This window comes from Perca flavescens, chromosome 24 (genome assembly GCF_004354835.1).
Source record: "Perca flavescens isolate YP-PL-M2 chromosome 24, PFLA_1.0, whole genome shotgun sequence".
NCBI classification, from domain to species: domain Eukaryota; kingdom Metazoa; phylum Chordata; class Actinopteri; order Perciformes; family Percidae; genus Perca; species Perca flavescens.
Window position 1 is genome coordinate 16,605,218 of NC_041354.1, and position 16,106 is coordinate 16,621,323.

At 39.9% G+C, this 16,106-nt stretch overlaps 1 protein-coding gene across 1 annotated transcript; it reads left to right on the plus strand.

Moving 5' to 3' along the window:
- Positions 1-1,577: 1,577 nt before the first annotated feature.
- Positions 1,578-15,648, plus strand: cyp20a1 (cytochrome P450, family 20, subfamily A, polypeptide 1). The gene is made up of 13 exons (XM_028571863.1): positions 1,578-1,812; positions 2,225-2,274; positions 2,787-2,953; positions 4,331-4,476; positions 5,341-5,508; positions 7,425-7,503; positions 9,607-9,719; positions 11,648-11,702; positions 12,290-12,410; positions 12,639-12,750; positions 14,195-14,259; positions 14,514-14,603; positions 15,204-15,648. The coding sequence occupies exons 1-13, from the start codon at positions 1,741-1,743 to the stop codon at positions 15,352-15,354; spliced, it is 1,389 nt and encodes a 462-aa protein (XP_028427664.1). The 5' UTR covers positions 1,578-1,740; the 3' UTR covers positions 15,355-15,648.
- The last annotated feature ends 458 nt before the right edge of the window (positions 15,649-16,106 follow it).

Consider the following 16,106-nt stretch of genomic DNA (forward strand, 5'->3'; position numbering starts at 1 on the left):
AAGGAATTAGATTTCAGTTCCACTAAGGACCACACTGGAAGACGTGTTTAGTTTGTTGACATGCTTTTATTTCATAGAACAAGTCAAATATCTTTGACTGTATTATTGCATGTCGCTTTTTTGGTTTATTTTTTTATCATTTGTCACATTTTCGTCATTTTTTTAGCTGTTTTTTTGACACTTGTCACTTTTTTGTGGCTGTTTTTGTTGCTTTTTTGTCGCTTTTTAAATTTCTTTAGCTTTTTCCGACAGTTGATGCATTCTTTTCCACATAAAGCCCTAGAAAAATCCGCCATCATAGAGTTAGAGAAAATCAATCAAAAACAAAAGATACCATTGTTACCACCCAGCAACCTGTTTCTCAGCCTGAACATGTAAACTCTCTGGCTGTGTGGGGATTTCTGATTCTCAATGTCGGGAAATCTGCCAAATTCTGCTTTGAATGTCACATAATTAGAGTTTGGAAAACCGTTTATTGTTTTTTGGTTTGGTGCACAACTAACCAGCCAAAATTAATTGTGAACCTAAATCAAATCTGCGGGCCGGATCAAAATCTGGAAGGTGCGTTACACACGTGACACGAATAACATGCTTACACATACAATTTGCCAATACATAAGGTCGTAGCTGATAAGTGTATTTTTCAAGGTGAAGTCTATACACTCACCGTACACAAATATGTATTAGGCTCCCATAAATCTTCATTAGATACAATAATTATGTGCATAATTGCAGTACATGTGTCAAACTCAAGGCGCGCGGGCCAAATCCGGCCCCCTTGCAAATTTTGATACGCCCACAAATCAATTTAGGTTCACGATAAGTTTTTGCCCGCCTAGTTGTGCGCCAAACCAAAAAGACGGGAAACTGTTGGGCTTTATGTTGAAAAAAACTTAGAAAAAAGTAAAAACAGCTACAAAAATGAGGAAAATGCGACATGAAATAATACAGTCAAACATATTTGACTTGTTCGATGAAATAAAAGCATAAAAACTAACAAAAAATACGACAAATACTCTGAACGAACTAACAAAAACTTAGAGGGAAAACCCTCCAGAAAGGGAACAAAAATGTCACAAAAAAAAAATCTGAAAAAGCAACAAAACGTTGGAAAAAGTGCCAAAAACCTAAAAGAAAAGGCGACAAATACTCCGAAAGAAGCAACAAAAACTTTGAAATAAAAAAACTCCAGAAAGGGAACAAAAACGTTGAAAAAATTGTAAAAAAAAAATCGAAAAGCAACAAACAAGTTTTAAAAAACTGCAAAAACTTGGAAAAAATGCAACAAAAACATTGGGACAAAAACGTTGACTTGGACAATGTTAGATATTCTGATCCAATTCTTATCATGATAACAAAAACTAAAAAATACATAGCTAGGATTGTCAACCTATTAATTCTACAGGGGGAATTTCATATCCATAAAGCGAAATTTTCAAACACTCTATAACATGTTTGTAAAGTTTGCAAATAATAAAAAATAATTATTAAAAAAAAGATATTCTGGTCCAGTCTCCAAACCGGTGGGTGGCGGTAATGGACCAAATCGTTGATTCCCAACGCCATGAAAACCTGAAAGAAGAAGAAGCGCTCCAGACCATGTTGTCGAGCACAGAGCAATCGTTCCTGCTCACTTTCTTGTTGACGTGGTGGCGGTGGCTTGTTATCAGTTCGGGTGGAAATCTCCACATATTCATGAAGCGAACTTAGGAAAAATAGTGCTAATAAAAGCGAGAAGTCATGCTGGACTTTGCCATCTTTGCTGTCACGTTTGTCATCATTTTGGTCGGCGCTGTTCTCTATTTGTACCCGGTAAGTCTGCTGGCAAGTGCGCCATTTGTATGCCGAATTCAGCCGAAGACCCTAAAGAGTTGATCAAATGCCAATGGTGATGGTGTCGTGCAATGTGTGTGTTTCCTGTGAGCGAGGAAACATTAAATTGCCATGTATTTCAATGAGATTCCATGCTCCTGAATGCAACACCACTGGCTCTACCTGTAACGTTAATGGGAATAGATGACCGACTAGTAGCTAGCGGAGTAGAAGTAGAAAGTGGCATGAGAAGAAAAGATTTAAGTAAAGTACAAGTAAATGGAGTAAATGTACTTAGTTACTTTCCATCACTGCTCGACTCATCAAAGGAGGCAATAGGTTTGTGTGTCCGTCTATGTTGTCAAAATGGGTTATATGCATTAATTTTTCTAATCATGTCTCATGTTTTCAGTCATCCAGAAGGGCCTCCGGTATCCCAGGTCTCAATCCTACAGATGAGAAGTAAGTTGTCCTCTTTACTAGTCACCTTTTTACCACAACTTGATGCAGAAAAAGGCCCAAAGTTGTTGCAGAGAAATTCACCAGAATGCAGGAAAATGAATTTGAATTCTGCTCAAAAGTGGAGATCTGATGAGCATCACAGCCCTAACTCTACGACTCGGACCATTCTGCATCCGTGCAGTGACACACCATAATCGATTACTGCCTACTTGCTTTTTGTTGTTGTTGCCCTTTTTGTCTGTTGCCTGCTGTGTTCAGACGCCCCTACATTCAGGGAGGGTCTTTTTAAGAGCAGATACAATAAAAAGAGGGAGTTCATATATATCTGACTGCTTGAATATGTGGATGAACACCATATGTGGTAGGGATTATCATGGGTTACTGGGTGTTAAGTTCAAAGTTTCTCATTTATTAACCCTTGGGATGTCTTCCTGTCGACCGTGCAACTCTTAGTTTTCCTGTGTCAACATTTGAAATGAAATCTTTAACATCCTGGCTCTGTGCTCTCTCAGGGATGGGAACTTGCAGGACATCGTGAACAAAGGCAGTCTGCATGAGTTCCTGGTCAGTCTGCATCAGCAGTTTGGCTCGGTGGCGTCGTTCTGGTTCGGCGGTCGGCCCGTGGTCAGCCTGGGCTCCGTGCACCAGCTACGGCAGCACATCAACCCCAACCACACCAGTAAGCCAGTTCCCCCATGCTGTTTGGATTTGAGGGCTCGAGTACTGCAGCCCTGGACAAATACCAGGGCTCGAGTCCGGGCCCAAGTGGTACTGGGACCTATCTCCGACTCGGCCATTGGTCTCGCCAAATACTCAAGTTGGTCTCGACCCAGTCCAGCATTATGAGCTTTTTTTTCTGAAGTAACCTCTTCCGCTTGTTCAGAAAACGGGTGTTATTTTAATTTTTTTTGTGGCATTTTTAGGCCTTTATTTGACAGGACAGCTTAGATTTGAAAAGGGAGAGCTTTGTGTGACTCGATATAAATTCTTATACTTAAAATACTTTTTTGGGCCTAATTTGACCCTTTCTTTCCTTGATCTCATTTGGACTCGGTCTTGATTTGGACTCGAGCCCTGCTACTGTCCAACAGAATCACTGGGCCGGGTACCGAATTCGATACTTTTTAGGCACCGACCGAATTGCCTCTAAGTCAGTGGTGCTCAAGCTTTTTTCAAAAATGTCGCCCCTTTGAACAGTGTTTTTAAGCCACGTATCCCCTAACTAGCGCCAATAATTTTTGGTGGAAAAGAAAAGTCTCTATAAAGAGGAAGAATACAGCGATGACAGCGATAGATTTACTAAACGACCTGGAACACATTTAAATGCTGATGGAAAAAGGAGACAAAACTTGGAAAAAAAGACAGTAGAAAGAAGGGAGTAAGGCAAGAATAGGTCGAAAATAGTGACAAATACTTTGAAAAAAGAGACACAAACTTAAAAAAAGCAATAAAATCTTCAAAAAAAGAACACAGTAGAAAGAAGGAAGGCAACACTAGGGCGACAAAAGTGACAACAAATTCCAAAAAGATTTTCCTGCATTTCTTCCCCCTCTCTCTCCCCTTTCTCACCTAGCTGTCCTGTCCATTAAAGGCGGAAATGGCCTAAAAAATAAAAGGTGAAGGTGACAAACTTCACAAACAGCGATTAAAAACTTTGAAAAAAACGACAAACTTGGAACAAAAAGAGACCTTAGAAGTAACTACAGCCTTGGAACTTAAAACCATTTTGCAAAAAATCTTACATACCCCCTGCAGTCGTCCAAAGTACCCCTAGGGGGACACGTACCCCTATTTGAGAAACGCTGCTCTAAAGTATTGAGTATGGAAAAAGGCCTCGTCGTTCAACACCCGATTTCAATCCCTAAGGAGTAAATCTCATCAGCGCCAGGGAGCCAATCGGCACGCAGCATCATTTAGGAACAGGTATCAGAGTCCCGGTGTTGTCATGGCTACAGGTATCAAAAATATTTGAAAAGATACCCAGCCCTTCTCATAGCACGTCTTCATAGTAAACAAAAATGACTTTCTTCTTTTGTTTGTCTGTCGCTCTTCTCAGCTGACTCCTTCGAGACGATGCTGAAGTCGTTGCTAGGTTACCAGTCGGGAATGGGAGGCGGGGCCACCGAGACCATAATAAGGAAAAAGGTGTACGAAAGTGGCATCAACAACACATTGATGAACAATTTTCCGCTCGTGCTCCAGGTTTGTATCGCTCGTGAAAAAAATATACGTTACATTTATTTATTTATTTATTTATTTTCATCACTAATGCATTCACGCATATTTCCAAATGTAGAATATTGTCTTTTGACTCGTGTTTGTAAATTTGTGTTTGTAAGTCTTTCGCATTTTTCAGTTTTTTTTTGGCTTGCTCATTTTACTATTTGGGTCTTATTTTAACAATTCTTTCTCATGTGAACCACTTTGTGACTTTGTCTATAGAAGGTGCTACAGTATATCCAATAAAGTTATTATTATTTTGGAGATGGTCCGATACCATTTTTTGCTTGCTGATACCGATTCCGATACCAGTGTGTATTATTAAGTTATGACAGCTGTGCGCTACTATTCCTGTATGTATGTATGTATGTATGTATGTGATATGATTTCTATTTTTGTTGTTAAACTCTTTGTGAAATACGAAAAAACCCAAACAGTGAACGCCACAGAACTTTCTTTTATTATCCAGTTTGAAAGTCCACCCTTAACGGAAAAATGACACGAATAAACTACTTTAAAGTAGCTTTTCTAGATTAGATAAAATAACAATAAAATTATTGACTTCAGACCAGGTTTTTGTTGGTCAATGGGGTGATCACTTTCCGCTGCCTCAATATAAGCAATACGCCCAGAGTGCACCTGAACACACCTCCCTGTAAGACCAGCACGCCAATTGGGCGCACAGACGGGCGCAGGTGTGTTTGCTATTTAAACAACGCGGGCTCTGGACGGGGAACTGACAACTGGGTCGGTCTTAGACTAGCAAAGACACTTGGGTCGGTCTTTGCGCTGCGCCCGGTGCGAGATAGGGCCCCTCTACTTATTCTCCACCTTGTTTTCCCGTAGCTGTCGGAGGAGCTCGTAGGAAAGTGGAAGGCGTTCCCGGACTCCCAGCACACCCCCCTGTGTGCCCACCTGCTGGGTCTGGCCATGAAGACGGTCACCCAGCTGGCTCTGGGCGAGAGCTTCCGAGACGACGCCAAGGTCCTTTCCTTCTGCAAGAACCACGACGCGGTGAGAGAACACCCCCTCCCTCTCTCCCTCAACACGTGACACAGTCATGACACATGAACCCTAACACTAACTCATGACACTCACTAAAAGAAGCCTCACGTCATAAACGTTTATGACTTGTTTATAATGTTTATGACACGTTCATGACTGTGTCATGTCACGCTTATGTAGATATCTTCAAGTTAAGTGTAACCCAATATAATTGTCTGTCTCAGTCAAATTCAAAAATATTTATTACCTACTTATAACATATTTTTTAACTGTACACAAATTTACAATCAGATAATTATGTAATAATTGTGACAGGACTGGTGGATTGGACCTCTTACACAATCCTAAATTGCGTTGTGTCCATTGGATTCTGGTCTTTATCCCTGCTCCTGTGGGTTTATATTACATTTAATATATAATATACACAAATATTGGGAAAATATACTGCATTGCCTCTGACAACCCACCTTTTGAATTAGCTCATGCATGCATTTATTAATATTGTAGTTTAACTTACAACAGAGTTATGCACGTTCTGTGTCACCAGTGCGAAACACTTTTTTTAACCGTAAATGTCTTTAGAGAGTACTCTTGAAGGTGATGAAGGTCCGGAGGGACGGAAACATTAGAAAGGGGATTTGTCCCATCGTTCCAAAATGCAAAATCAATGCATTAATATTCTCGGGGGGAGGGGGGTCAGATTCCGATTTGTTGGACACAGGTGCAGCAAAATCATCTCAAGGTCCAGTGGAATCTTGAACGTAGTTTTATTGATCTCCTCCCTCTAGGGTGTTTTTATTTTGTCCCACTCCCAGACATAGGTGTAATTTACAATCCCCACCCACCCACTAATCAAAACTGGCTAGTGCAACCCCCCTCAAAAAAAAAAAAAAAGCCTATTATAATTCCCTTTACAACACAGAAAAGTCAGCCCTGTCCCACATGTTTGGGTCCTGTAACTACGGCATTCCAGACCTTGTATGAGGCATTTGACAGCAATAGGCCTGGTGCTGAAATGGCTATTTTTGGTGTTCCAGGGGAATGTATACAAATGACAAGTAGACTAAAAGATGTGTTTGTCTTTGCAACTCTTCTTGGAGAAGGATTTTGTTAGAGTGGAAATCGGAAACCGTTCACCCAAAGCCTCATCTTGGATGAACAACCTGATGCCATTTCTAAAGTTAGAAGATATTACATATTCCAGTAGAGGGTCAAGACATGCTTTGGTGTTTAATTTTGAAAGGCTCAAGACTCTTCCTGAAATTTAAGAAGGAACTGCATCCTCCATAACTAACCCTGCTCCGTTATTTGAGTATAATGATAAGAGCTGATTAGGCAAATTAGCCTATACTGTATACTTGTACATCCTTTATTCCTACCTCTAAATATGTATTTCTATTTTTTGTATATACATTTTTTATATTGTTACTTTATTTTGATATATATTTTTATTTTATGTGTATTTATTTACTTTATCGCCTACTTGGTACAATAACCTGTGTTGGAATTAAGTACTTTGTTTTATTATTTGCATAGGCAGTATGTGGGTGGAGCAAAAAACACCAAAATGTTTGTTGCCATATTAAGTAAGCAGTTGCTGTTCTTTTTTGCAAATAAGAAGAAAAAAAAAAATGATTTCCTTTTACAAAATATAAAGACATTTGTGCCATAAAGTCATGCAGGAAAGGCACCGATTGTTGCAGGAAAAGCTCCCCAAAATGCAGAAAATTAAGAGTTTTGATGTTTAAAATTTCAATTTTGCTCAGAAGTGGAGATCTCCCTCAAGTTACTCCTTTGCTCCCAGACAATTTATGTCTCCTTACTTATCTGTTGAACGGTCTCATTTGAATGCCCTATAAACCTGTTAAGTTGATGTCGAAGCGGGTCACTTGAAGTCGTCTTTCCCTCTTCTTCTGACTGTGCAGATCTGGTCCGAAATTGGGAAAGGCTACTTGGACGGCTCCCTGGAGAAGAGCTCCAGCAGGAGAGGCCATTACGAGAAGGGTGAGTGGGGTTTTCTCAGCTTTGACAGAACTGACGTTACATACCGGGGGTTCTTGAACGCATCGCTCAAAGGTCCCGCATCTGGTTTTTATTCCAGGCCCGAGGTCCGGACTCATTGGCGATGACAAAATAACATTTAAATCAACTCACTTTGAACTTTTAAGCGACACACATCCCAGTTGAGTTCTCGGTTTTCCTGCTGAACTCTACACGTATGTACACATCTACACGTATGTACACATCGGTACCTTTTTTCCTTGAGTTTGTCACTTTTGACGTTTTTGTTGTCCTTTTTCAATGTCTTTGTTACTTTTTTCAACATCTTTGTCATTTTTTTAACATCTTAGTCACTTTTTTCAACGTCTTAGTCACTTTTTTAACATCTTAGTCACTTTTTTCAACGTCTTAGTTGCTTTTTTCAATGTCTTTGTCGCTTTTTTTCAACGTCTTAGTCATTTTTTTAACATCTTAGACCCTTTTTTCAATGTATTTCATTTTATTTCAATGTCTTTGTCGCTTTTTTTCAACGTCTTTGTCATTTTTTTTCCGACATGACTAACAATTTATTGATCAGTAGAAAATGATTTCAAAACAGAAAACGTTACACTTCATAATGTATTGGACTCATAACGTAGCATAAGGTTTAAAGGCTGGGTCCGGATTGACCCTGTCATGCTACGTCATGCTGTCATATACTGTATATGTCAAGCCTTGTCATATATGTTTTTTTTTTTTTGGAAACTTCACTCCGTCGTTCTTTTCGAGTCCAGTTTTTTTGTCTCGGTCTCTCACTCCTCCACTGTGTGTCGCCGTGTGGGAGCAGCGTCAGCTTCCTCCCGTTGTTCAGCTGTGGAGCAACAGGAGTAGAAGTTTGGAGTGTGTGTGTGTGTGTGTGTGTGTGTGTGTGTGTGTGTGTGTGTGTGTGTGTGTGTGTGTGTGTGTGTGTGTGTGTGTGTGTGTGTGTGTGTGTGTGTGTGTGTGTGTGTGTGTGTGTGTGTGTGTGTGTGTGTGTGTGTGTGTGTGTGTGTGTGTGTGTGTGTGTGTGTGTGTGTGTGTGTGTGTGTCTTGAGCGCTGCAGATAGAGACAGAGATCATGTCTGAGCCTCTCTAAACTTCTCCTCCTGTTGCTCCACACGTTGACACACAGCGGAGGTGCGAGAGACCGAGCCGAAAAAACTGGACTGGAAAAGTTACATTACATACATTAGTTAAATTCCACCTCTGTATATAACCAACCTATTCTGTATTCTCGCCTTAATCAATGAACAGACACTGTTTTGGGGGACTTTCATTGATTTATCGGCCCGGGACAATTGTCCCCGGTGGTTAGAGCATACTGTAGTTACTTTGTGGATGCTGTCTGAAGGAATGGAAGCGCCGTGGCTGCTTGAAATGCAGTTTTTTTCTTTCTAGTAACAAGGGGTGCACAATACATCGACTTAGTATCGTTTTTGCAAAACCATGTTGTACAATATCAATATCGAAAGTGTCCCGAAGAGTGTGCAATGTTGCCTTTATTTCGTGGAGAGATGCACCAGTGGCTGTCTGCGTGTTGTGATCAATTCAGAGCCTGCATATCTCATTGGCCAGTCGCCCTGTCACACACGCGCACACTTCGACGCCGTGAGTGAAGAGGGAGATGGAGAAAGCGAAAGGATGGACAGAGTGTGAAGTGTGTGTGAAAGGACAGAAGAGGGAGAAAAGTAAGAACATGAGAGTGGCTCAGGGGGAGACGACGAAACTGGAGATTGAAGAGAAAATGTTAGCGGCCGGAAAGTGATGCCTCCTCGCCGGCGTGGAAGTACTTTGGCTGTAAGCCAACAGATGTTGCTCGAGCTAACGCACTGTGCCAAACGTGCCGTACGGTGGTACAGCGTACGTGTAAACCCTGTTTTGATGTTCTGTAAATCTATTGTGATGCATCCTTCCCATTACGTTTGCGTTTTTATATATGTTTAGGAATATCGGATTGAATATTGTCATCACGATATCACATTTTGTCAATGTGGTGCAGCCCTACTTGTAACCCCAGCGTGAGTGACGAGCAGCTGTATGTTCGTGCCGAACGCGTGATGACAATGTATTTTTCTTTCTTTCTTCCAGCTCTGTCGGAGATGGAGTCGGTGCTGTTGTCGGTGGCGAGGGAGAGGAAAGGCCAGAGGAAGCAGACGGCGTTTGTGGACACTCTGCTCCAGTCGGGCCTCACAGAGCGACAGGTGATGCACCAGGAAGTCACTGATTGGATGTCCAGGAAGTCACTGATTGGATGTCGTGCAGACCGCGACGGGAACATCGTTTCCCGCCACAATCCTTTAAAACTGTACAACCGTTCACATCTGTGTGTGAGATAACGCTCACATTACCTCACACATTACAATATTGCATTATTATGCTACTTTCACACTGGCTACTTCATGTTTAATATTATACATATTTTATATTGATATGTACAATGTATGTAGGTTGTAAAGGTTATTTTACACTTGAGTGTGTGTGTGTGTGTATATATATATATATATATATATATATATATATATATATATATATATATATATATATATATATATATATATATATATATATATATATATATATATATATATATATATATATATATATATTAGGGCGATTAAATTAAAAAAAAATTAATCTAATTAATTACAGGCTTTGTAATTAATTAATCGAAATGAATCGCATTTTAATTCCATAAATATTTCACCTGAGAACAGTGAGAAGTAATTTTTTTCACATGGATTTTTAAGCAACACCATATTGTTTATTTTTGTTCAACCAAGTCCAGCAGACCAGTGCAATTTTTGCCATTAAGTGTAGCAATAGCATATTTAGAAATATAGTACATTTCAGAAATTCAGGTAGCCTATAGGTAGGTAGACTTTCTGTAAACTGTTTTTTTAAGTAAAACACAATACTTTGAAGTACATTCAGACTTAGTTACCCTGGTCCTTAAACCAGTCATCTGGTGGAGTGTAGGTTGGGTGTGGGTCCTTGTACTCGGAGTCGGGCTAGCTGCTAAATGTTTTGCGTTGAGGTGATACTTGAGGCTTGATGTGCTGCGGTGATATGAGGATTCCTTGTTGCATAGCTTGCACCCAACCATGCTCTAATCGACGCTTCCATCAGTTCGTTTTTTATAACAAAATGTCCCGTCCACGGGGCCAACCAAAGCTGTCTCGCCAGCTTCTTCGTTCATGTTCACTGTGGTTTGTTGTTGTCTGAAGCATTGACATATATAAAAGGTCTGAAGCATTGACATATATAAAAGGTCTGAAGCATTGACATATATAAAAGGTCTGAAGCATTGACATATATAAAAGGTCTGAAGTCATGAACGCTAGTTGGTGCTCCAGTATAATCGGTCCGCCAAAACTCATCCAGTGAGAAACATCCCGCGGTGCAAAAATAAGTGTGATTAAAATGCGTAAAAAATGTTTAACGTGTTATTTTTTGTGTAATTAATTAACGCATTAAAGTCTGTAATTAATTAATCTTAATTAACGCGTTAAAGTCCCGGCTCTAATATATATATATATATATATATATATATATATATATATATATATATATATATTTATCATTCCTATAATTTCAGTAGTTCTTTCAGTATTTTTTTGATCTTTTATCTTATTTATCTTAGTTATTTTTTTTTTTTGTATATTTCCTGTATTTTCTGTATGTGTGTGAGTGTGTCTGTCCGTATGTTTGGGATTAATAAAGTATATCTATCTATCTGTATTTATCTATCTATCCCTATCTATCTATCGATCTCTTTCTATCTTTCTATCTATCCCTATCTCTTTCTATCTATCTCTTTCTTTCTATCTATCCCTATCGATCTCTTTCTATCTAATTATCTTTCTGTCTCTATCTAACTTTCTTTCTATCTATATTTATCACTATCCATCCCCTTTCATCACTATATATCTAGATCTCTCTTTCTCTATCTAACCCTATCTATCTATCTCTCTATCCCTTTTTATCACTATATATCTATTGCTTTCTCTATCTATCCCTATCTATCCTTTTTATCACTATATATCTATATCTATCCCTATATCTCTATCTATCCCTATCTATCTCTCTATCTCAACCCAAAAGACATTATTTCCCTCTCTGTGTGTTTCAGATCATGGAGGACTGTATGGTTTTCACTTTGGCCGGCTGCATCATCACTGCCAACTGTAAGTGACGACCCATCATTCATTCAACCTTCACTTTGACTCATGGGGGGGTCACTAAGGGGCGGCCCCTCGCTTGCACCGCAACCGAGTAACTACAAAGACAACAACACAGAACAAAATACACCACCATAAGAAAGAAGGATAATACGGAGTCAAAAGAAAGTACCCAATTTTCTAAATTGTCCAAAAGGCACAAGTGAGTTGATTTGAATAAAGTGCCAGGAATCAGGTACACTAAAGTTAAAATCAGTTTTTCAAAACGGATCACGTCTCTGTCTATTGACCAGTTGGTTAATACATTATTTAGGGCTGCAATTAACAATTATTCAAAATTCAAATGACCCGCAAAACCGTTTGCATCGTTCTCAGTTTTAAGTCAGGAGGACGAGAAGAACATTGGAGAATTTAAATGTTTCCGCACTTCTTGACACAGTTGGTCCTATTATTTGGCCACTGACGGGTACGTGGTGTTAAAATGAAGCAGCCAGCATGTCCATAAGTAGCAACTAAAGAGTTTTAAAATGATAAATCAAACCCCCCCCCCCCACCCCGAAGCTGAAGTGTAAAAATGTTGTGTGTTTGGGCAGTGTGTGTCTGGGCACTTCACTTCCTGTCCACCTCAGAAGAAGTTCAGGACAAACTGTATCAGGAGCTGGAGGAGGTGTTGGGTTCGGACCCAGTTTCCTTGGACAAGATCCCTCAGCTCAGGTAAGATCTCTTGAATTCGCTCCACGTCTAACCCATAGAGACAGAGCGCCCCCACCGGAGGGGAAAACAACTCCTCTCTCCGCAGCGATCAAGCTTAATACTGGACCAATGTCAAAGGTTGTTGTCTCCATCAGTCACTTAGACACAAAAATATAGGACAATAGAAATAAACAAAGTGACCCTTAACAGAGAGGATTCTAATGTTATCACATTTACGTCCTTGGAAAGATACTGCCAGCAGGTCCTCAACGAGACGGTGAGGACCGCCAAGCTGACCCCCATCGCTGCTCGGCTTCAGGGAGTGGAGGGCAAAGTCGATCAGCATGTCATCCCCAAAGAGGTATCTGGTTCCCTGCTGTCTGTGGCTCTCTGCAGCGGTGGAAAAACTACTCCCATCTTCTACTTAACCCTTGTGTGGTGTTCGGTTCTGTGGGACCCATTTTTCAATATTTGCTAAAAGAAAAATGATTTTATTTATTATTTATTCTAACTCAAACTCATTGGCTGTGGCTCATTTTCTGTGAAGAACATGGGGAAAAAATACTTATTTTCAATGACTGCACACGGTACACCCCCCCTCCCCCCACCCCACACATAGCTATTACATAGCATACGAGTGTATTTAAATGTAGGTGCTATGAAACTATGTTGTCATGCTGCACCTGCTATTCCCACACAAAGTTACAAAATTGTTACATTTCAAGCTCGTTCACCTGTTCTGAGTAAGTTCTAAGAATTAAGCAGCAATAATGATCAAAATCTTGTTTCTATTTTTTTTTACCTTTTTTAATAATTGAATTGCCTTGTTTTCTCACAAAAAACGAAAATAATCATAGATGTGAACTCACAGGGGTAAATGGCAAATATTAACCATAAATGATGTATATATCATTGGTAATTGAGCTAAAGTAAACATCTATTAAGTAATTTTACGTAAATTGTTATGGCTGTATTGATTTTAAAAGCCTAATAATGTGGTGGGTCCACCAGACCCGTGAACATTCTCTGTGTAACAAAAATATGAACACCATACAAGGGTTAAACATAGAACATAACTGATATGTATTTGCAGATTTCAGTGCAGGATAGAGTCACGTTGTTGCAGAGATTTCAGACCAGTGGTGGAAGAAGTATTCAGAGCCTTTACTTAAGTAAAACTACTAAAACTAATACCACACTGAAGTCCTACATTGGAAATGTAACTTTAGTAGAATCTGTAAGTATAAAAGTAAAGAACTCTCCTCCCATTGTAGAAAGAGTAAAGGATCCAACCAGTTGTGTGTTTAATGGTCTAATCATCTCAGCTGGACTTGTAGCCGTTATATTGTTGGCTAGTTTACTTTAGAATCAAACATCAGATTTTATAAACTACATGTGTTCTGTGTGCAGGAGTCTTAATATGTAAAGTAACTAGTAACTAAAGCTGTAACAGATGAATGTAGTGGAGTAAAAAGTCCAATATTTCTCTCTGAAATGTAGCGGAGTAGAAGTAGAAAGTGGCATGAAAAGATAAGATTCAATAAAGTACAAGTACCTCAACATTTGGACTTAAGTACAGTACTGGAGTAAATTAGTACTTAGTTACATTCCACCGCTGGCTCTCTGTGTATTTCTCCTCAGCTCATCGTCACTGTTACAACTGTTACAGCCGGACAGTCGGTATTGGTGTAGTCTCGAGAAGATAAACAATGATTATGCAGGTGATAACAGAAATGGTAAAGGGGTTATGAAAGGAAACGCAAATCATAGTTTGGTGCTGACGTTTTGTGCTTGCCATATTTCAGACGTTGGTCATCTACGCTTTGGGAGTGGTCCTGCAAGATTCGGACACCTGGAGCGCCCCATACAGGTTCACTTCACGTACATTTACATGTGCTTTGGACAGGTTCATCCAGGGGCAACATTGTTTCTTCTTTTTTTTGTTGAAGAACCCCTAAACTTGATCCCCGGGCTCTAACTCAAAAGAACTCCTGAAACCCATTGAACACATGTTGCTAGTTCAAATAGTATGACCGCGTCACAGAGTAGGATTTATCTTCTAGGTTTAAATATATCTATATGTCCCAATTTCTGATTACGTTTATTACTGTGACATCCCCTCAGGTTTGACCCGGATCGATTTGAGGAGGAATCCGCCAGGAAGAGTTTCTGTCTGCTCGGATTCTCAGGGAATCAAACCTGCCCAGAACTCAGGTAAAGAATACTAAAACTTATTAAAACATCATTACCCCGTGATGCTGAGAAATAACATTTTGTACTTTTGAACCCACAGCGCGGCCATTTAGCCCCAAAACGGCTTGTAGAAATTTTCCAAAACACTTCGAGCTGTTGCCGGGTTGGCTCATTGGGTAGAGCGGGCGCACATGTGCTAAGAGGTTTGTGCCTCAACGCAGAGTCCAGGGTTTGAGTCCGACCTGTGACAATTTCCTGTGTGTCTTGCCCCCCTCTCTCTCTCCTTTCTCACCTAGTTGTCCTGTCAAAATAAAGGTGGAAAAGCCCAAAAAAGAATCTAAAAACATATAAACACTTGGAGCTGTAAAAAAATAAGCTAATTTGACTTTGAACGTTCTGTTTTGGGGTTAAGAGTTTTCTAGAAAAGGCTGTAACATATCCCATCTCTGGGGGGGAACCAGGGACCACCCTGTGCTCCCCTTCTAGCCCCGCCCCTGCCTACAGCGGGCCAGTTTTTCAGTCGCTGAATTAAATGATTAGGATCAACTCCGTGTTTGGCTGTCCTGCGTACTTCAATTACATTTTCACAATCGATTACATTTGGTCTCTTTTTTTTGACAGGTTTGCCTACACCGTCGCTACTGTCCTGCTCAGCACGTTGGTGCGCCAGCTGAAGCTTCACCAGTTGAAGGGACAGGTCATGGAAGTCCGTTCTGAGCTGGTGTCCACACCGAAGGACGAAACCTGGATTACCGTCAGCAGAAAAGGCTAGAACTATTCTCGGGAAAAAAACAGGCACAGGGGAGCAGAGCTGTTTCTAAAAAAAATCTATATATATTTAATATCTTGATTAAAGGAATTACCACCAAAGTATTTCTTAAATGTTGAAGATCCAGTCTGCCAGAGAAACATCATTTCTCACATTAACTCATGTCTTTCTAAACAACATTATGGTAGTTGACACTTTTGGGAATTAAACACTTACAGGGTTAACTACTGTTTTTTTTTCCAACAATATTTTCCTATATTTTTGTGTCTAAGTGACTGATAGGAACAACGATGTTTGACGTTGGTCCAGTATTAAGCGAGATCGCTGCAGTCGGAAGTCAGCGAAACAAGCTACAGTGTAAGTTAATAGGGCAATTGCGCATCTTCAATTAACGTCAAACGACAAAAGTGCTTGTTTTGCTGCTGACAGACTCAGATTAATATTCTAGGTGTCTGACAACATTATGGAAAGGATTTCTAAGAAGGTCGACCTTTTCTGTTAAAGAGTACGACCCTTTTTCGACCCACTAAATCAATCAAACTCCATGTAAATAAACATTCATTCTAGCATCATTTTAGCATCGTAAAACACACTTCATTCAAAGTCGACAGAAACAAAATAAAACTATGAAAAGCCGTTTTGGGTCGTCTTTCCGCTTTTCCAACCATCACAACTCTAGTTTTGGTTGAAACAAACGCATAGTTTACCGATTTACATGTGAAAATATGTTGGCTCTATACACGCTAAAAGTATTG